Source organism: Papaver somniferum, chromosome 5, assembly GCF_003573695.1.
Source record: "Papaver somniferum cultivar HN1 chromosome 5, ASM357369v1, whole genome shotgun sequence".
NCBI lineage: Eukaryota > Viridiplantae > Streptophyta > Magnoliopsida > Ranunculales > Papaveraceae > Papaver > Papaver somniferum.
The window spans coordinates 155,820,516-155,841,403 of NC_039362.1; the positions used below are offsets into that span (position 1 = coordinate 155,820,516).

General features: G+C 38.1%; 1 protein-coding gene across 2 annotated transcripts; it reads right to left on the reverse strand.

Moving 5' to 3' along the window:
• Nucleotides 1-408: 408 nt before the first annotated feature.
• LOC113283308 (transcriptional corepressor SEUSS-like) lies at nucleotides 409-8,489 on the reverse strand. 2 transcript variants are annotated; one of them, XM_026532522.1, is made up of 10 exons: nucleotides 8,165-8,489; nucleotides 6,299-7,942; nucleotides 6,086-6,205; nucleotides 5,725-5,773; nucleotides 5,262-5,476; nucleotides 5,108-5,176; nucleotides 4,674-4,771; nucleotides 3,615-3,708; nucleotides 3,116-3,185; nucleotides 842-1,986 (listed from the first exon to the last, which is right to left on the reverse strand). In XM_026532522.1, the coding sequence occupies exons 2-10, from the start codon at nucleotides 7,490-7,492 to the stop codon at nucleotides 842-844; spliced, it is 3,054 nt and encodes a 1,017-aa protein (XP_026388307.1). In that variant the 5' UTR covers nucleotides 7,493-7,942; nucleotides 8,165-8,489. The 2 variants fall into 2 exon arrangements, with proteins under 2 accessions (XP_026388308.1, XP_026388307.1); XM_026532523.1 differs by lacking the exon at nucleotides 8,165-8,489 and having other exon boundaries at nucleotides 409-1,986; nucleotides 6,299-7,492.
• Nucleotides 8,490-20,888: the final 12,399 nt, after the last annotated feature.

Genomic DNA, 20,888 nt, shown 5'->3' on the forward strand with positions numbered 1-20,888 from the left:
ATCTAAAAACATACAAGATGAAAATTGTTAGAAATAGCTACGTGTATTCACAATTTTTTCTATACCAAATCCTAATTATCCTTCAAAATAAGAATAAATTCTTATAGGAAGTTTCCTAGATAAAAAAGAAGCAAAAGATTTATTCATGTTCTTCATCATCGGATTCATGTTGGTATCATAACCATCTAAGTGATAGGAAGAACCCCAAAAAAGAACAAAACATAATTGACATAGTTTGCAATGGTGGGAAGGAGATACACAAGAGAGACATCACTCTTCTTCATGCCCTTCACTTATAACTGAGATGGATGCCAGCCAAATACACCAAAAAAACAGAGATGAATCAAGGTATCATTTGTTTGTTCTTTTTTTCTTTTCATTTTCTTTTCCAGACAGATTAAGTACAACTTCACTGGTAAATAGAGGTCATTTTTCATTTCATTCATTCAATGTTCTATTTCTGCCAAAATGCTGCTTCCACTTCAAATACAGTCCTTTCCTGTTTCATTTTCTTAATCTAAACAGAGAACTGAATTACCATCTTGATCTGTTAAAGCTGTAAAGACACATCGGACTGCTGAAACAGGGTCAAATGCATTTTCATTCAGTGGTAAAAGCTAAGGCTATCTGATATTTTCTTCTGCAAATTAGTACAAGTGGTTGTGTGCAAAGCCCTCTCAAACTCTCAAAAACCAGGGATAAGGTAACAACAAGACTTTCAAAATAACAGCAGCATGATTGCCCATTTCACCCAATGCTTCCATCCAACTTCTCAAGCAGGCTTATATTGCGCCTACGAACAACAATATGGACCATCAGCAAAATCAGCATCACTTGTTTACTACGGTGATGGTTTCCAATCAAATTGGAGGTTATTGAAGTTGTTATTGTTGCTGTTGTTCATTCCCCCAAGGCCACTCATAAATCGGTTCCTCAATTCCTGTTGTTGATGCTGACTTATACTGTTCCGGTAGTCTTGGTTTATCATTGAAGCCATACCTCTCCCATTCGAAGTCAGAGAATTATTATGACCCATAGCTGCTGCTGCTGCTCTGATTCCACTAGCCGTTGTAGATATTCCAACTCCACTACCAATACCACCAACACCCATAACAGAACTGTTGATTGGTGATATCCCATTACCGTTTCCAACTAAGCAGTTCACACCATTAATAGCAGCACTACCTGATATTCCATTTATGCTTTTTAATTCGTTTCCAATGGAGCCTACACCAACCATGCTATTCCCTCCATTTAGTTGGGATGACATAATCATTTCTTGAATGATTTGCTGAACAGAGCTCTGGGGCTCCTTAGGCTCAACCCCGGGAACAGTTGACTGCTGCATGGGAACACTTGTAGAAGGAGCAGCAGCAGCTGGTGAATTGGCAGAATTATTTTGCAGAGCACCGGTACCAGCCACAGATGCTGCTGCCGTTGTTGATGCTGGTAAAGAGCCATTCGAAGATGTTTGTTGTGGCGGGGCATTGTTAGATGCAGGTGGGGATGTTGACAGGAAAGGAGAAGAAGGGTTCGATTGATGAGGCTGAGATAATGGACTTGATAAAGAAGCAGCAGGTGGAACCTGAGCTGCATTATTTCCACTACCCCCACCAAAAGGACTATTAGGATTATTAGGATTGTTCACCAGATTTTCTTGCCTGGAATTCATAGAGTTTTGGTGAAGCAGACCGATTTTGGTGCCGGCAGAGGTCGTGCTGGATGATGGTGCCTTGTTGCTGGTGTTTGTGTTGGAGTTGGAGTTCGCGATGGGACTAGGTATTGGGCTGGTAATTGTGTTTGTGCTTTGGGAGTTATTTACAGTGGTAACACCATTGCAGGCAGGAGGATGCATATTAGCCTGGACTGAAGTCTCATTGTTAGCATTTTGAGCGACATTTTGCTGCTGCTCCTCGGGCAGTGGACTTTGACTACCATAGTTTCCAGTTGGAGCGAGGTTCCTCCTAGGAAAGTTGATCAAGCTCGCTGAAAATAAAAAGGAAAACAACAACTCAAGCTTCATCTACTAACAAATTTTCCGAAAACTACAAACAGAACATTCATCTGTAACTGCAACGCAGTCGTAACAAAGATACGGAATGCCGTTATTGGGTCCACAGACATAGCAAAAGCACACGCAGAAAGACAGTGAGGTTTCAGAATAACAAGTGAAATGCTACCAATAACTAAACTCATCTTCCATGATTTAATGGTTGTTTCGAATGACTTATAAGACCCATACTTGAAGGGAACAGCATTTGAGATTCACATAAAAATCCAAATTATCAAGCAAACCCGCAAAAGACGGCGAGAATCATGTACGAGAAGGATAACTAGCATCATCACAATGATCAGACAAAAATGAAGCACAAATAACAAACAATAATCAAGTGTGATCATAATGTAAGGCAATTAACACCATTCGAATTCATCAACTACCCCGCTAAATTATCCATCTTCTCCACTAACTTATCATTTTTTCAAATTATGCTACAGCCAACAAGAGTAGATAGTGAAGAGATTTAAAAACAAGGCCATGACTCTGATCAATGTTGACACACCATACCCTGAAGGGCCTCAACACTCAACAGCACACGGCTAATAAAACCTACCGTGGGCGAATCTCAAGCTATTTGCAAACAGGCTATCGCAAGACAGCAAAAATGGACCATGCCTGTAGTTACTTCCCAAAATGAGCAGTTTGATAGTTTCATGTTTGTGTCAATGTGCAACTACCTTCAACTTAAAATTGTCCTGCTCAGGGATAACCAACTTAATGAAGAAAGATAGTGTGGCATCCCTGCACCAGCGTTTCAACTTAGAAACAAATAAGTTTAAACTCGGTCTCTACAGATTTTGCCGAAAGCACCCACTCCAGAATTCATGCCAAAACTAAGGCAATTTTTTTATATTATCCATTCAAGACATAAGTATAATCATCACAGATACAAGTATGAATCCAAAAGCAGTGGTAACCATCCCTCGAGCAATTTCAAAATGAATCAAAAATACTTCCAAGTATAACCATCATGGTTTCTGGAAACTGAGTTGATATATGTATGACAAAATGAATCAAAAATAGTTCAAGAAACTAACAACATATGGAGGAGCTTACCCATGGGTCCGTTCCCTGTTTCTCGGCTATAATCAATCAGATCTTTCATGCTATTAACAACCTCTGATATCTGCAAGTTACCCACAAAACCATCAGATGGATGAAGCAACAGTAGCTTGAAGTAAACTCTCACTAAATAAATACACATATTAATGCAATTTGAGATTATCCCAACCATGGATGAGCATGTTTTTCCGATATTGGGTGTGACCACATAAAGAGCAGGAAACAACAATTCTTGTAGACAGACAGCAGAGTAGCAGAAATAAGAAATTAAGGGAATGCAATCTGTCTCAAAGATCAGCCTATGATCAGCTGAAGGCTGATCCCCGATTCTGGGCATTTCCCTGGCTAGTAACTCGGCGAGTTTGGCCAACTTCTCTGACATCAAATAACATAGTAACTTTGCAACTGTTGAATCCAAAACAATCACTGGATTCAGGCCTTAAAAAATTCAAATTGCATTTGTCCATAGATTAAAATTTTAAAAGTAGTCAACCTGAAGGCACCGCACATATCTCTTCGTATAACCAAGATCATTCACTAATGGCACCTCCAAAGCCTTTGCCAATTGACGAGCTGATGCAACAAACCTGTTAAAGAATAATGCACATTTTCATCAAAGAAGCGTAAAACCTAGGAAAACAAAATCTTGAGAAGAGTCGAACAAATCCGAGAACCTCACATAAAATATGTATTTTTTCTGGAAAAATCTAAACTGAAAATGCTGGAACCACAACTGTATTTGGTTGTGAAATACCTCCGAAACCTTCCGTATTCGTAGTGGCAAACAAACTATTTCATGACAATGAAACTGTATCCTTGTTTCTTGTTTCACGTTTGGTAGAAAGCCAGATGTCTCCTTATTCTGTTCTCAGTTCTTTACACTACTACTCCTCTTATAACAATCTATTTATTACATTTTTCGTTTTTCTAAAAAAAATTCTTTCAAGGTCTAATCTTGTCAGTATAACTGGTTGTCACTTAACTCGGTTTCATTTATTTATGTACACCATCTTTAAGCCTGTTTTTAACATAAGGCTTCATGTGGGGTCATGGTAACCTCAAACTTGTCCACGGGTCAAAACTATTTTTATTCTCACTTAACCCAGAGCTGAGTCATGCATCGAGCTGCATCATCTACTTTGGGGCATTTTAGCCGTATCAACTTAATGAACATTGGGTAAATCAACACAAGTGTGCTAAACAATGGATGACTCTGGACCTACACTGTGGAAGAGGTAGAGAGATGAATGACCAAAATGAAACATCAAAGACTATGTGGAAATGGAATGGTCTCCATATCATAATTTTTTCTGGACTAAGACTTGTACAAAAGAAAGAATTAACAACTCGCAAAGTACTAGACAAAGACTTGCTCACACGGACTATTTTTATTACGTAAGCTACTTTTGTGTCACTAGCGTCAATAGATATAATCATCTTGCAGATAAAAATGAAGCAAAGTGCTTAAAGCCCAGCATCGAGGTAGTGGAAGTGAAGACATAACAAGAAAGCGCTAATATGAAACAACCTAAAATAAAAGAAGAGGCCTTACATATTACAATTGTTTTGCAACTCCTGTGCAGTTAAATTTGATGATGCGTTCTGATTAGCAGTCTGGTACTTTTGAGCTGCTGCACCCAGCTGACTAACCTGCAAATTCAAAAATGATCTTAAGAATGTCAAATGTCCATTTTATACTCAAAACTGTGGGAACTACACCTTCAAAAATCACTTTACAGAAAGCAGAAATGTACAGAAAATGAAACCAAAACATATTTTCTTCAACTGCAGGAAAAAAAAGAACTACTGAAGATAATTCAAAAATATCTGAGCATTGGCGCGGAGTGCGATCCTCTACTTTAATTCAGATTCCTAAGTTCCCCAAACTCGCAACTTTTGGTAATTATGTTTCACATGTATACTCAACTACTGCAGACATAACGAAGAAACCTAAACCTTGTTGACTACACCAGGAACCATTATTACCTGAGGTGTTATCAATCTTCTAGGGATAAGCTCTTCATGTTGTCGAGCACAAAACTCCCAGGAACAGATCTAACAAAACAGAGAGTGATACCGTTATTCGTGCTTCCAGAAATAGATAAGTATGTTGATTACGAGTGTCAATAAGATATCTAACCTTAAGATCTGTAGAGAAGACAATTCGAAGTTGACCATCCCGAACTACACGTAAGTGCTCAAAAACACTTTCCTGGATCGCTTTTGAATAATCCAGGACAATTTGACCTGATGCATTTTGATATTCACGAGGCATATCTACGTACAGAAGTTCTTCTATTGTTCCACTATCATACTTGATTTTACAAAGTCGTGGGAGAACTTCAACGGTAGTCTCTGAACCAACAATTAGAAGAAAGTTGAATCAGATGAAGGAAGTAAAACAACTGAATTGAAGGCAAAAGGAAGATATAATGCGTGTAAGCAATAAAGTAGGGCCAGTCCGACTCACGAAATTGAATAAAATAGAAAAACTAAGATGCAACCAAGAAACTGGATGACAAAGCCCAGACAATCCAAAGATGGAAGTTCACGTTAAGACATAAAGCAACAAACTACTCAAAAAATGCAGAAAGAAAGCTTACCAAAACCACGGCCAGGCTTGCGGTTGCATATCTCGCAGTGCCATACATCCTTCAAACATAAAAAATTAACTTTTATTGACACTTCAGACTTCAAAGCAAAAATCTAATGCAAACATTCAATGTGTGGTGTGCCATAACTCATACAGGACTATCAGTTGTGGTACTCTACAAAAATACAAGCATCCACTACAGAGGCTCAATGTCACCAAACTAAGCATTAGATATGATGTTCAAGTTTCTCACACCAATCTTGGAAGAAAAAAACGTGGTCAAGCATGATATCAATTAGTCACAAACAAATGATGTTTGTTTAAGTGAGAGGAAAATAAAAACAAAAATTGTGAAGCTTTCAACAACTTACCTGGGGAAAGACACCTGTTGTTTGCCGCCCACTTCCATACTGGGAAACACACCATCTCTTCTTGGCATGGGGAGCAAAGTACTCCGCCACAAATTTTCTCCAGAACTCAATATTGTTATCCTGGAAAAGTATGTGCATACAAACTCAAGCCGACGTAAATAAATGTTCAGCAAATTTTAGGAACATACAAGGCCTATATTAAGAACAACTTACTTGTGGCCTGTGTTGTTGGTGATACATGTAGTGTGTCAAACGCCGAGCACACATCCCTGGTTCATAAGCTGGTTTTACAGAGGCTCTGACAGGCAAATTTTGCTGCTGAAACTGCGGTTGCAATTGAGATCGCTGCTGAGGAAGCGACTTTAAGAGCTGTTGCTGTTGCTGCTGCTGCTGTTGTTGCATCTGCAAGAGCCGCTGCTGTTGCAGAATATTGATCTGCGCAGCGGCGGCCTGGGAAGACTGTCGGGACATGTGTAGGAATTGCTGTTGCTGCTGTTGTTGCTGCTGCTGATGTTGTTGTTGCTGCTGCTGGTGTTGCTGCTGTTGCTGTTGTTGTTGTTGTTGCTGCTGTTGCTGTTGCTGCTGATGTTGCTGCTGCTGTTGTTGCTGCTGCTGTTGAAGATACAACGATGGATCTGAATGCTGGGGCTCCATTTTCACTGATGTCAAGTTTCTTAATGACTGAATTGGTGGTGGCTCTAGTTTCACCGGACCCAAGCTACGCAGAGACTGCAGCTGTTGATGTTGCCCATTTCGATCATTGCTCATCTGGGGTTCCAATTTAACAGGGCCAGGAGTGCCTAACCCAGCTCGAATTGGCTGATAATGTTGTTGCTGCTGTTGTTGTTGCTGTTGCTGCTGCTGAGAGTGGGGTACAGTAAACTGTTGCATAGCCTGCTGGACCTGCTGGAAATTCTGAGGCTCTAACTGAGAAGCTTGCTGCTGATCTTGCGCAAGCTGGTTGCCAGAGGGACTAGGAAAGCGCTGGCCTTGAGATTGACCAGAAGTACTAGGGTTTGGCATGTTTGGGGAAGGAAATGACACAGATGGAGTATTATAAACCCCCATGCCATTACCTATATTCGGAAGTGGATCACACTCGACCCCGTTATCGAGGATTGTTCCACGTTGAAGACTACCAGAACCAGAAAGGCCTGAATTGGACCCACCATTTGCAAATGACTGATTGAGGAGGGAAGAAACATTTGGCATGTTTCCAAGCATGTTGATATCGTTATACATTCCCCTAGGAGAGACAAGTGAAGGAAATGAAGAGGACTGAGAAGAAACTAAACCCCCATGCCCTTGTGGAGTTGATCCCAAAACAATGTTAGAGTTTGATCTCAAAAGAGAAGGCTGCATCGACTGGGCACCACCAACTGGCATCGGAGGTCCCGAAGGAACCATCTTTCAGATTATCCACAAATACACAAACCCAAGAAGGAGGATATACAAATTCAGGGAAAAGTGAATGCTTTTCCAGCAAAAATGAAATAGAAAAAGGAGATATCTTTAAGATAATTAGATGAGAAAATTGAAGAAACCCTCCATCTGAATCAATATTGAATCAACGAATTGAAGATAGGACTATGAAATTCCAGAGTTTGAAATTTAGGCCTCATTATGAAGTGATGAAGCCTTGTATCTAACCATAAGCTTAGATTTTGATGACCTAATAAAGCTGGAACAACAATACAACCCAGTAGTAATTGAACAAGTTCCTCCTCCTTTACGAGCATATTCTATAAATTATGGAACAATCTCTACACCAGCAATTACAGGTGAGTCTCTATGAATCCCTAGATCGGTCCAAGAAGAACCTAACATTCTACAAAATGTAGTCCAAACCCACACTCTCTGTTCAAACCAAAAACAACAAAAAAAGCTGATGAGCAGAAAAAAGGACTAACCTTTAAGAACAAAAACCCAATCTTTTCTTTTTGTCACCCAGAGTAAAAGATCATTTGAGAATAATGAAGAAAGTGAATACAACAGCAGGAGGAGCAGCTACAGGGTGTATGAGTGTGAGGTTATTTATGGTATAAAACTGTAGAAAGAATGGATAATTCAAGGACTTACCAGATTGAAGAAAACCCTAAAAAAAATAATCAAATCTCTTCTTTCTTGTCTTCTTATTCTGGGTGGATTAGATATGTTTTTCAAATGCTCAAACGAATTGTGAGGGTGTTCAACTTGGTAATCTTAGTTATTACTATAATTGATTTAGATTTTTTTTTCAGTTATTCTTTCTTTTCTTTCTATAATATATATTTCTACTAGTAGTGTTCTTCCTTTTTCTTCTTTGTTTCTTCTCTGTTGGTAGAGAAAGACTCGGCAGAGAGACAGAGGAGGAGAGAGGGAGTATGTCCTGGCGGACGTCAAAACAAGTTTCAATCGGATTCAATTCTTGCTTCATTCTTTCACCTTTTTGTCCAGAGGTAAGTCAAATCTCATTCTATTGCCCATCCATCCATCATCATCCATTTAACTACTGCCACTTGACACCCCTTTGAGATATTTTTCTTTCTGCTTTCGAGTTTGGAGACTTCCCACCCACAACATTTTCTTCTTATAGCCACCCCGTTTGACCTGTCAACCACTGCTGACTAAGTCAATCCATGATCCAAACAAACACCCAACAGTTGAGAGTATATGCTCGTCTTCCGATACTTTCAATTTTGTTGCAGAATCCCTTAAAAAAAAAAAAAAAAAAGTTTGCCCAATCTTTTGAACTAAAAAAGTTTTCATTTAGGTAGTTAACCCTGGGTTACAATACAATCTTACCTCCCTATATGCAATTCCCAAAAGTAAATTAAAAGACGAAGTTGAATTGTTAACATGTTAGGAGAATTGCATAAAATCAGACTCTTCGTATTGTCCATTAGATTCTAGTTAAATATGTGTTTAGTCGGACCTTCAATTTCCCGTAGGATGTTTGGATATCAGAAGCGTAGGTTAAATATTATAAGTTTGAAGTAATTTTTTTTCTTTTGAAGTGTGTTTGGTAATCTCGTAAGCGTATTTGTCAATTGAAAGCAGAAGTAGTTTTTGGAAATTATAAGCAAAAACATATTGCTTCGCTAAGAGCAAGTTTGAATACCAGAAGTAAAAAATATTTTTTGTTTTTCTAAAAGCAGAAGTCGATCCCAGAAATCAGAGGTAGAACAATTTTGCTTCACAAAAAATTTATTTTTTTTTGTTTTCGGAAGCCATTCTGAAATCGTCCAGAAACATAAGTCATAAGCAAAAATACTTTGCTTTACAAAAAGTTGACATTTTGTTTCTAGAATTCATTATGAAATTTTATACCCAAACTGACTTCTTGAAGCCGAAAAGTTATTTATGGATATGTTTTTTTTCTATCAAAAGCTTTTGAATATGTATCTAATAGACTAAGGAAAAAGAAAATACTTTCTGTAGTTATTTTGAAATTGTAACGCCAACTCGACTTATAATTTATTCTCAAATTTGGTTCCAAGTTACTTCCAATTTTCAACTTAATCAAATATGAGAGTGTATTTTTTTCTTAAAATATATACAACTAACTCCTCCTATAAATTTAACATGGGCTAACCTTTTTACTATTAAAGGTCGTTAGAACTTATTTATGACTTTTCAACTTAATTAGGTTAAAAAGTGTCCAAACACCCTAGTAGTGTTTTTGGGTTCAGTTTCTTCATCAAGCTTCGAATATCCTAATTGTTGCATGATTTTCCCCTCTATACTCATCAATTTTTTGTATAGCCTTTTTTCTTTTGCTTTTTTGAAGCAAATTTTTTATATAGATGTTTATTCTATCTGTATACTCCCTATGTTCCTATTATAACAGCGGAGAAGTAAATAATTGTAGTCCCTATATAGGCGGATATTTATTTTTAATGTGATTTCTTCCCTATATACCCATATTAAAGAGTATGATATTCACAAACTTAGTTAATACCTTTAGTAATTACCAAGAACAATTACATTTTTTCTTAATATTATAGTGGGATTAAAAAATTTAATATATTCTTATTTTCCATATTTCCAAGGTAAATTTATTGGAATTGATCAGGGTAAATCAGGTACAATTAGGAAAATTTATAAAAACCAATTGTTCTAAGAGAATTCCACTTTTCCGCCTATATAGTACATGTGCCATCCATTTAACAGTTTTTTTGGGTTTTGTTATATTGTGCATCCATGCACAAGATAAGAGTCAATCATTAGCATTGGAAATGATAAACAACAATAAATAAAAAAATATGAGAGATAATATGCTTTGCATTGAAGAAGATAATGTTTGCAATTATATTGAGAAAAATTCAAAAAATCCATGAATATTTGTTTTCTTCAACGCAAAACATATCATCTCTCTTCTTTTTTTAATTATTGTTTATCATTTCCAATATCAATGATTAGCTCTTATCTTGTGCGTGAATGCACCAATATCAATGTTTGTATCACAGTTCATTCATCTTAATTCATATTAATTTGGCTTAAGGGTGTTTTAGGAAAATATTTAATTTATTCACACTTTTGCTGGGAAAAATACCCAAATTGGATAAAAGAAAGTATCTTTTTAATCTGCGGGTATATCAATAGTATCAAATGTTACTCGTTTTTTACATCCAGAAAAAAAGTTTTTAAGGGTTATTCAATTAATTTTATGAAAAATCAATTTGTACATTTTTATTGCTTGATCCGGTCTTTATCATCATTTTTATCCTTCTTGTGTGTCAGGGTGGGTGTGAAGTATTGCTTGTTGGCGTTGGCGTTTTTTTTTTTAAATTGCATAAGGGGTGATTGAGATTGCAGTACTGCTTTAAATCGCAACAAGTGGGTTTGCATTGCGGTGTACAAGGCATTCGCTGGTATGTATTGGGGCTCTGAACAAAGTAACACACACATGAATTAAGAACTTAACTATGAAACAACAGCTTTAGAAAAGTACCTTTGGGAGGGACTTCCGATAATGCTTAAAATCATACGTATCTTTGTCATCCAGGTGCCTTCTGACACCGCAAACACGACAAGTTTGAGTTGACACCTAAGTTTTCAGACTTGCACAACTCAGCACTCTGGTTTAGTAAATCTCTCAAACTGGTAAGGTAAGTACCATCCCAGTCTATTCTAAGCTTCTCAAGGATAGAATTATACTGGAAGAAGAAAAACATAAACTAATTAATGAAAGAAACACAAAATAATAAGGAAAGAAATCAAATAACAAAACCAATAACAAACCATCCACCGCTGATTTTAAATTCTTCGAGTTCTGTTCAAGCTGGCCAATCCTCTTAGACTTCTCTACTATAACACCTGAAAGATCCAACGGTACCAAATTAAAACCCTAAACAAAATCAAAATCACAATATAAAACCCTAGAATTGAAAAATCCAGTCGTACCAAATGAAAACCATAGAACATAGATCAAAACCATATAATGCACCAATGTCAATGTTTGTATAGTCATATATCTTAGTTCATATTAATTTGGTTTAAGGGTGTTTTAGGAAAAAGAGTTTAGTTTATTCACACTGTGGGTATTTTAATAATATCAAATGTTACTCGTCTTTTACACCCAGAAAAAAGTTTTTAAGGGTTATTCAACCAATTTTATGAAAGAAATCAATTTGTACATTTTTATTGCTTGATCCGGTCTTCATGTTCTTTTTTATCCTTCTTGTGTGTCAGTTTGCGTGTGAAGGTATTGCTTGTTGGCGTTAGCCTTTTTTTATTCTTTTTTTTCCCGTAAAGGGTGACTAAGATTGCAGTATTGTTTTAAATCGCAAAAAATGGGTTTGCCTTGCGGTGTACAAGGCGCTCGCTGGTATGTATTGGGGCACTGATTAATCTACTATTTTCAGTGGTGCTTCCTCTTCAAAAGGTTGTACCTTTCAGCGCCCATTGCTATGATCTAGGGGTCTAAGGAGTAATAAGAATTCAGTGGCTAACGGTTTTTTATTTCTTTTTGACAGTATGTGGTTGGGTGAGGTATGTTTATCTTTAGTTAACCTTTTTATGTTGGATCCACGCCTTCTTTATTCTTTGTTCGAAAGGTTTGATGCAGCCGTTTAGTTGGTTTTTCAACAAGGTATACCAAAAGTAAAAACCTACACTCTTGATGTAGTACATCTTTCCTATACTTTTCTTATTTTGGTTTCTTTATTTTATTAAACTCTAGATTGGGTATTTCTTGTCTTTCAAGTCTTTGCTTTCCTAGTATAGGTAGATTTTCTTTTCTTTTACTTAGTCGGTTCATGTAAACCTATAAGGCTAAGTCTTCTTGTTTAGATAACACATTTTATTATTATCAATCACAACTTATTATCTTGATTTATTCAATCAGATTATATCAACTTTCTAATGAAACTTAAACGCTCTTCATATCTCTAGCAACTCGTGTGCTTTCAAAACTATCTTACTACATTTGTTGGTATCAGAGCCAACGATTTAACTACTCTCTTGGTATCTCATCATATTGCCCATCCAACCATCCATACATCATCATCCATTTAACTACTGCCACTTGACACCCCTTTGAGATATTTTCTCATTCTACTTTGGAGTTTGGAGAATGTACACCCACAACATTTTCTTCTTATAGCTACCACGTTTGACCTATCAACCACTGCTGACTAAGTCAACTCATGATCCAAATATCCAATAGGTGAGAATTTTGCTTGTGTTTGAATTCAATTTTTAATTTTTAATTTTGTTGAACATTCTTTTAAACAGTGTTAACTAAACATTTTCATTTGATTGATTAAGTTTTTTTTTTTATTGATATCATGTAACCTTTTATTTCATGGAAAAGTAGAGGTTACATGGATGTTTACAAGATAATCAAGAACATCATAAAACAATAAAATTAAAATCCAAATACAAATACAAATTGAAAAGGCGGGGGTCTAACAACCTCACCCAATATATAGCTTAGCAATCTGTATGGACTAACTCCAATATACTTTCAGGAGAATCAACTAGACAGTCAGACTCAATCTTAAGAAAAAGTATATCAAAGAGTTATATCTCAATTTCTCAATTTAATCCGCAATCAAACAATTAGGAATTTGCGAGCCTGATTGAATATAAGAGAAATAACTTAAACGTTACCAAAAAACCAATGTTCAAGGATCAATCAATTACAATCAACAACCAAAGGTTGGATTTACCAATTGATCGATTCAACTCACAATCTGTGATATTTCAACTATATAAAAAAATATAATGCGGAAAAGAAATAACACAGACACCAGAAGTTTTATTAACGAGGAAACCGCAAATGCAGAAAACCCCCGGGACCTAGTCCATATTTGAACACCACACTGTATTAAGCCGCTACAGACACTAGCCTACTCCAAGTTAACTTCGGACTGGAATGTAGTTGAGCCCTAATCAATCTCACACTGATCAAGGTACAGTTGCGTTCCTTATGCCTCAAGAACCACGCCAGATTCTACGCACTTGATTCCCTTAACTGATGTCACCCACAACTAATAGTTGCTACGACCCAAAGTCGAAGACTTGATAAACAAATCTGTATCACATAGAAAAGTCTATTGATAAGTCAAGGTGAACATGAACCAATTGATAATCCGGACTTATATTTTTGAAGAATAGCCTAGTATTATCAATCACCTCACCGTAATCTTAATCGATTAACGAAACAAGATATTTTGGAATCACAAACGATGAGACGAAGGTGTTTGTGACTACTTTTCAATCTTGCCTATCGGAGACAAAATCTCGAGCAAATCTTAAAGAAGATAATACTCAATCACAAAAGAAAACAGCAAGATCAGAACACGCAACTACAGAGAAAATAATTGGTTCTGGCTTCACAATCCCAATGAAGTCTTAAAGTCGTTAACCTACAGGGTTTCGTGAAAAACCTAAGGTTAAAGGAGAATCGACTCTAGCTTATGCAACTAATATCACACAGAAGGTGTGGGGATTAGGTTTCCCAGTTGCTAGAGTTCTCATTTATATACATTTCAAATCAGGGTTTGCAATCTAAGTTACCTTGGTAACAATGCATTCAACATTCACCGTTAGATGAAAACCCGATTAGATTCAAGATAATATCTTTCAGCCATTAGATCGAATTTAGCTTGTTATACACAAATGAAATGTACATTCATTTAGGTTTGAGTAACCGTACCTAAACGTGTACACTTAGTCGGTTCAACAACAGTTAGCCATGTGAGCACTTTCATATCAACCTTATTTATCTTTACCATAACTAGTTCAAATGACTCAAGTGAAACTAGTTAGAGAATTTTTCAATTGCTTAGATCTCAGAGAAGTATACAAGATACAATTGAAGCAAAATCGATTTTGATTCACTCGAATCAATTCATGAACATCATAGCCACGGTTTGCAAAAGATTTCATTCCTTATTATATATATATATATAAATATTTTAGTTAATGAACAAATCGATTTTAGAAAGTAACCTACTTAAGTATGCAAACGGGTACGCATACCTAAGTAGCCAGACCGAGTTTGGTTACGCCAGTATGCTTACGGGTACGCATACCATTTCATACTTCCAAACTCCAGCAGAAATTCAAGGAACCCAAACTTCCGCCAGTATGCGTACCTAGGTTCCGGACTTCCAACAACCAACCAGTACGCGTACGGGTACGCATACTTTGGTTCTCGGTTTTGGATTTTACACAAATGTGAATACACACTATGTTTATATCCAAACATGGTTGCTTGTTGTAAACTCTCATTTCAATCATTGAAACTTTCTTAGAGGATGACAATAGTTGTTATCCACAAACTATTAGCATCAAAGCGATTTTCAAGTTATTGAAATAATCAATATGACTTTCGTCAAGAGTAAAGATGAACTTGGTTAAAGCGAAAGCTTACCAACACATATTTCGAGAAATAGATAAGTGAGTTAAACTCATCTCAAAATAGCAAATGTGTATAATTGAAGTCTATATAGCTGTTGATGGTGATTTTTAGCTCAGGGATAAAATTGTAAAATCCTGAATTTTATATGCCGTCACTCTGCAAAGAGACATAGCCACGTAAAAGTGATGAGTGTTCAACCTCTTCACTGGCACGTTTATTGAGAAACTCAATATTTTCTTATGAAATTTACCTAGAATGATGCACGTAGCAACAATCCAAGATATTCTTTAAATTTTGGCACCTTGCTTATATTCAATTAATATAAGTTTATTTGAATGCTTTCTGTGCTATGTTCCCCGGCTGAACCCTTAATGTTGATATGGCATGACAATTTGTGTTCACTCGCAGCAGAGTAGCACGAATTTCCAAATATCAAGGATAAGGTCTTTGCATGAGGTATTCAATCAGAAAGCATGCTGCTCTCTGGAAATGAACTTAAAAGAACTTTGTGTCAACACATAGAATTCAATCAATTACCCTGGCTAACTTGCAAAAGTTAGGGTTTTTCGCCTTGCGCAGTATATCAGACCTTGCTTGTCGAAATTAGGCCTAGGAAAACTAGGTAATTAATCCGCCAAGGATTAGCAGGTGCAAAATCTTGCCCAGAATCAGAAATAAAGGAGCCGCACGATAGGAGCAGCAGCAAAGGGAGGCGTGGACATGCAGTAGGCCAGCCGGCACCATTTTCCATTGGTCACTCCCCATGTTACCTAACTGGACCTATTTCCCTCGACCAATCAGGTTGCTTTAAATCCTCCACGGTGCACTGGAAGTGTGGCCACGCCCTTGCTTGCTGGCCCCCTTTCCATCGACCAATCAGGTCGCTTTAAATCTGTCACGGCGCACTGGAGGTGTGGCCACGCCCTTGCTTGCTACCCCCTTTCCATTGACTAATCAGGTCGCTTTAAATTCACCACGGTGCACTGGAGGTGTGGCCACGCCCTTGCTTGCTGGCCCCCTTTTTCATCGACCAATCATGTCGCTTTAAATCCGTCACGGCACATTGGAAGTGTGGCCACGCTCTTTCTTGTCGGCCTCCTTTCCGTTGACTAATCAGGTCGCATCAAACCCGCCATGCGCACCAAAAGGTGGCCACGCCCATGCTTGGCCGGCGTCCTGCTTTCATTGACCAATCATGTTGCTTTAAACCTGCCACAACTTTAAAAAGGGTGGAAATTGTGTCAAAAGGTTACCATACTAAGTTGGCTTCCCAAAACCATGCCAACATGCTAACGGCATGCCAAACGCGCATGCCAGGCGCACATGCCAAACGGCATGCCAAACATGCCAATCGCACATGCTAAACAGGCATGCCAAACGTGCCACCAACCGCATACTACATGCCATATGTGCTAATTAGGGTTTCGACATGCCAAACCCTAATTTAGGAAAATTTGCCGCACCACCATACTAACTGGCAAACCAAACAAGCCCTTCCACAACAACATATAAATCGGCATGCCAACATGCCACTCTGTTGCAGTCATATGCCATGAGCCACTTTAGCCTTGGCCAGGCCGCAAGCCCTAACTTCGGCCACGACAAATCCTAGCCTTGGCCACGTCTCCAAGCCCTAACTTTGGCCATGACGTCAAATCCTAGCCTTGGACACGCCGCCAACCCCTAACTTTGTCCACGACGCCAAATCCTAGCCTTGGCCACGCCACCAAGCCCTAACTTTGGCCACGGAGCCAAATCCTAGCCTTGGCCATGCTGCCAAGCCCTAACTTTGGCCACGACGCCAAATACTAGCCTTGGCCACGCTGCCAAGCCCTAACTTTGGCCATGCTGCCAAATCCTATCCTTGGCCACGCCGCCAAGCCCTAACTTTGGCCACGCCGCCAAGTCCTAGCCTTGGCCACGCCGCCAAGCCCTAACTTTGGACATGACGCTGGTGTGACAGGGAAAGACACACAGAAGCTTGCAAGTATACAAGGCCAAGTTATGATATAGAAGGTAAGCAGGGGAAAGTCCACAGGGAGTGGGAGAAAACTAGAGAGAAACCTAAGCTAACAATGGAGACAGGGCACTATGGCAGTGAGCAAAGCAAGGTAATGTGGCAGATTCAAAGAACTAAAACAGTTACACAACAAAGCAGCACAGCAGAATAACAATAGCAGGGAACCAAGGCTATAAGCCAAGGGCAAGGTGAGGATTGTGCACTGATTTCAGTGCACAACAACTACAAATTGCAGGAATTTAAACAAGAAAAACAGGCAAGGAGAATAACTGATCAGGAAGCAAAATAGAACTGAATAGAGGTGACTGCAAAGGGATTGGTGGTTAAGCCAAGGCTTAGGATCCACCTTGTGTCCTAATCAAACAACATGTTTCTAGGTTGAGTTAAAAATCCTATGCATACATCTAGAAATGGAAGAATACTAAATTGCTCAATAGTCTGCCCCTAGCATTGGCTGTCTTTTGACAGCACAGCCAATCACAGGCACTATGAGCATTGGTATCTCTCATTTGCTCAATCAAAACATACATCAGGAGAACTATCCTAGCAACCTGTCAATTGACAGTACACAAGGCTTCAACTGAGCCTTAGCTTAGTGCTACTTAGCTCATGCTCAACATGTTACAAACACAAGCATTCATCATACAGAAATAATTCAAACATAACATAACAATCAACTGTTAATTGCATAAGAAGACTGAAATTGGAATTGCATAAAATTTTGTGGCAAATTCTCTACTGGCTAGTCCAGAGAGCATCCCCCTCTAATTCACAACCCTTACACCTATTTATACCCAACAACAAATATCCCCAAAAATCAGGACTACATCAGTCCAATTAGGGTTTGGTGAAAATACAAAAAAATCAAATAAAATCCTACCTAACTATGATAACAACCCTAATTGGACTAACCCATGCTTCAATTAAACGTACAATTGATTTCCCCAAAAAATTCCCAAATCAGAAAAATTAGGGTTCTTATAAAAATTACTAAATTTTTTACCTAATCACTGTTGACACTGGTGGATGTCGACCCATGCCTCCAATCCTTCTCCTGATGCTTCTCTTGTTCTTCCCATGCCCTAATTGCTTTTCTATCTCATCTATTTCATCAATTTCTCTTCTAGGGTTCCTGTGAGAGGAAAAGATCGAGGAATTGATGTTATAGGAAGCTAGAGGAGTAGGGGAATGATGGCTCGAATGGTGATGGTTGAATGATTTGGGGAAAGGATGGTGGAGTGATTTGGGGGAGAAGATGATGGAGTGATTTGGGGGAAGGGTCACTGTTGCAGGAGAGGGGAAGAAGATGGATTCGATGGATTTGGGAGAAGGGTGTGTTTGGCTAATGGGTGTAGGGTTCGGGTACTAGGGTGTTGAGCAGGTGTAGAGGATTTTGATGTTTCGCGAAGCTGGACCGATGGATGGGAAGATGGTAGGTGGATCTGACGGCGATGCGGAGGCAGGCGATGAGCGACCGTCGGATGAAGAGATACAACGAAACGAACGGTACTTGATGGAGTTAGGTACTGTAGTGTAAGGCGGAGATATCAAACTTCGATGCACAGCAAGGGAGCGACCGTCAGATGCTTCTGAGAACTGATCTGACGGCTGAAGACGCAAGCGGGTATGGATTTGGGTTTTAGGCTTTTGGGTATAGAATATGGGTTTGGGAAATGAGTTTGGGCTTGGAAAACCTTGAGCCCACTTCTTCTTTAAGAACAACTCTCTTCTTCAAGCCCATTTCTACCCTCTTTGGTCTTCCGCACATCATTCTTCACGGCTTCCTTGCGTAATTTCTCCCGACTTTTCACTACTTTTCTGCTCTTTTTGCTCCGCAAGTCATCCAGACTTTATTTATTACCTAAAAATGCAAAATTAAGTAAGAAAAATATTTATTCTTGAAAACAATGAAAATACAGAATATGGGATAAAATGTAGAATTAATGCACAAAAGATGAGTTAAATGCCAACAAAAAGGGATAAATATATACAATATTTGGCACTCATCAAATACCCCCAAACCTGAATTTTACTTGTCCTCAAGTAAAACAAAACTAAGGAAATCCTAACTATACCACTGTCGCTGGTCTCTCGAATGCATTTAGCGTATGCACTAAGCCTTTTAAACCACTAAGTGTCCCTAGTGGACGAGTTGAAGTCTCGTGAAGGTTTGCTTAGAACGTACCTACAAAGTTCTAGGTCAAAATATAAGCTCTGATTCCATCAAATGTGACATGTGCAAAACAGTTTAAGCTCACAGCAAAATGGAGATGTCAATCTAGCTATCAAAGGCACAATCCTAGCACTGATAACAAAAAAAGACATGTGATAAGAGTGTAAAGTGTATCTACACATGTGTAAAGAAAGATCTGAAGTTATGACTACTAATCACCAAGAGATAGTTTCTCAGGCTAAGAACCAAGGTCGAAATCTAGCTAGCTGTCCGGACTTTACGAGAATTGTGAATGAGTTGGAGGTATTTCACAATTACTCGCGTTGTACATCAATGGCATACACCCTTCCTTGCTTATTACAATAAAACACAAAAGATGACTCTTTACATGACTCTTATTTACATTGACCACTCTCTTTTATTTTTGGAACAAGAGAGGATGGAATTGAAAAATACTTGATTTTTTTTTTTTTTTTTACATAGAAACACTTTTGATACATATACAAAAGGAAACAAAAGATTACATGACACTTTGCAAGAGGTAGCCCTTTTTGATGCACCCAGTTAAATTCGATGGTTGTTTTTCTTAATGTAACCTCCACCTTCTATCCCAACCAACCAAAGAACAAGCTAGTCAAGTTTCGTTCAGTATTCTAAAGTGATTGGCAATCGTAACTTCCTATCAAACACCTTGAAGATCGAGGCCATACATGTATTGGTAGATCGTGCGCGTGCAAATTTCTTATCACTATGTGAATTGTGCTAGAATCAGGGTGCCTAAATATCTAGACTAAGACTCCTAATAATACATATTTGCACAAGAGTCAACATTTCAAGGTAAATGAGCTCCATTTTTATGATTTTTCATTTTTAATTTTTTTTTTCAATTTTTATTATTTTTCATTTTTTTTTTTTTTGGAATTTTTCAATTTTTTTCAAAAGAAGAAGGAGTTCGTTTTCAATTATGGCAAATTATCATGGTATCTACTCTATACCCCCAAACCTAAACTAAACATTGTCCTCAATGTTTCAAAATATGGAAAGAATTATAAAACAATATATGAAGAGAAACATGCTGAGTAGAGTAAAAGGAGAGAGAATACCCGATTGTACGGCGGCAGCTCGATTAAAACTCCGTTATTCAAGGCAAAAATCCATCATATTAGGAGTCACAATGGATGAGCACAAAATATACACAAAAGGAAATTTAACTAACACATTATCTACAAGAAAATTTGGTTTTTAATGGGATTGGACTTTTTGGAAAAAAATTTGGTTTTGATGGGAAAACGAAAATTTTTGGTTTTTAGGGAAAGATTTGGAAAACTTTTTTGGTTATTTAGGGAAAGAGTGGACCAGTTTAGTCCACATAGACTGGGTCCTCCAGGTCGGTTGTTTCAATGTCGGGTGGAAATGGCTCAAGGAATGGCTTTAATCTCTGCCCGTTGACTTTGAAAACGTTCTTGTTGGAGACATCCTCCAGCTCTACAGCTCCATGAGGAAAAACTGTGCGTACTAGGTACGGTCCCTTCCATCTGGAACGCAGTTTTCCTGGAAAAAGATGTAATCGGGAGTCATACAGCAAGACTTTCTGACCAGGAGTGAAGGATTTGCGCAGAATACGCTTATCATGAAACATCTTCATCTTGCTTGTACAGCTTGGCACTGTCATAAGCCTCATTTCTCAATTCTTCCAACTCGTTGAGTTGAAGTTTCCTTGAATTCCAGCTTCGTCCAGAGAGAAGTTCAGCTCTTTGAT

Coding starts and splice junctions, on each gene's coding strand:
- LOC113283308 (XM_026532523.1), bottom strand. CDS start 7,492: ATGGTTCCTTCGGGACCTCCGATGCCAGTTGGTGGTGCCCAGTCGATG. Junction 3,709..4,673: donor TTGCAAAACAATTGTAATAT/GTAAGGCCTCTT, acceptor ATTCTTTAACAG/GTTTGTTGCATCAGCTCGTC. Junction 1,987..3,115: donor AACAGGGAACGGACCCATGG/GTAAGCTCCTCC, acceptor TTTTATTTTCAG/CGAGCTTGATCAACTTTCCT.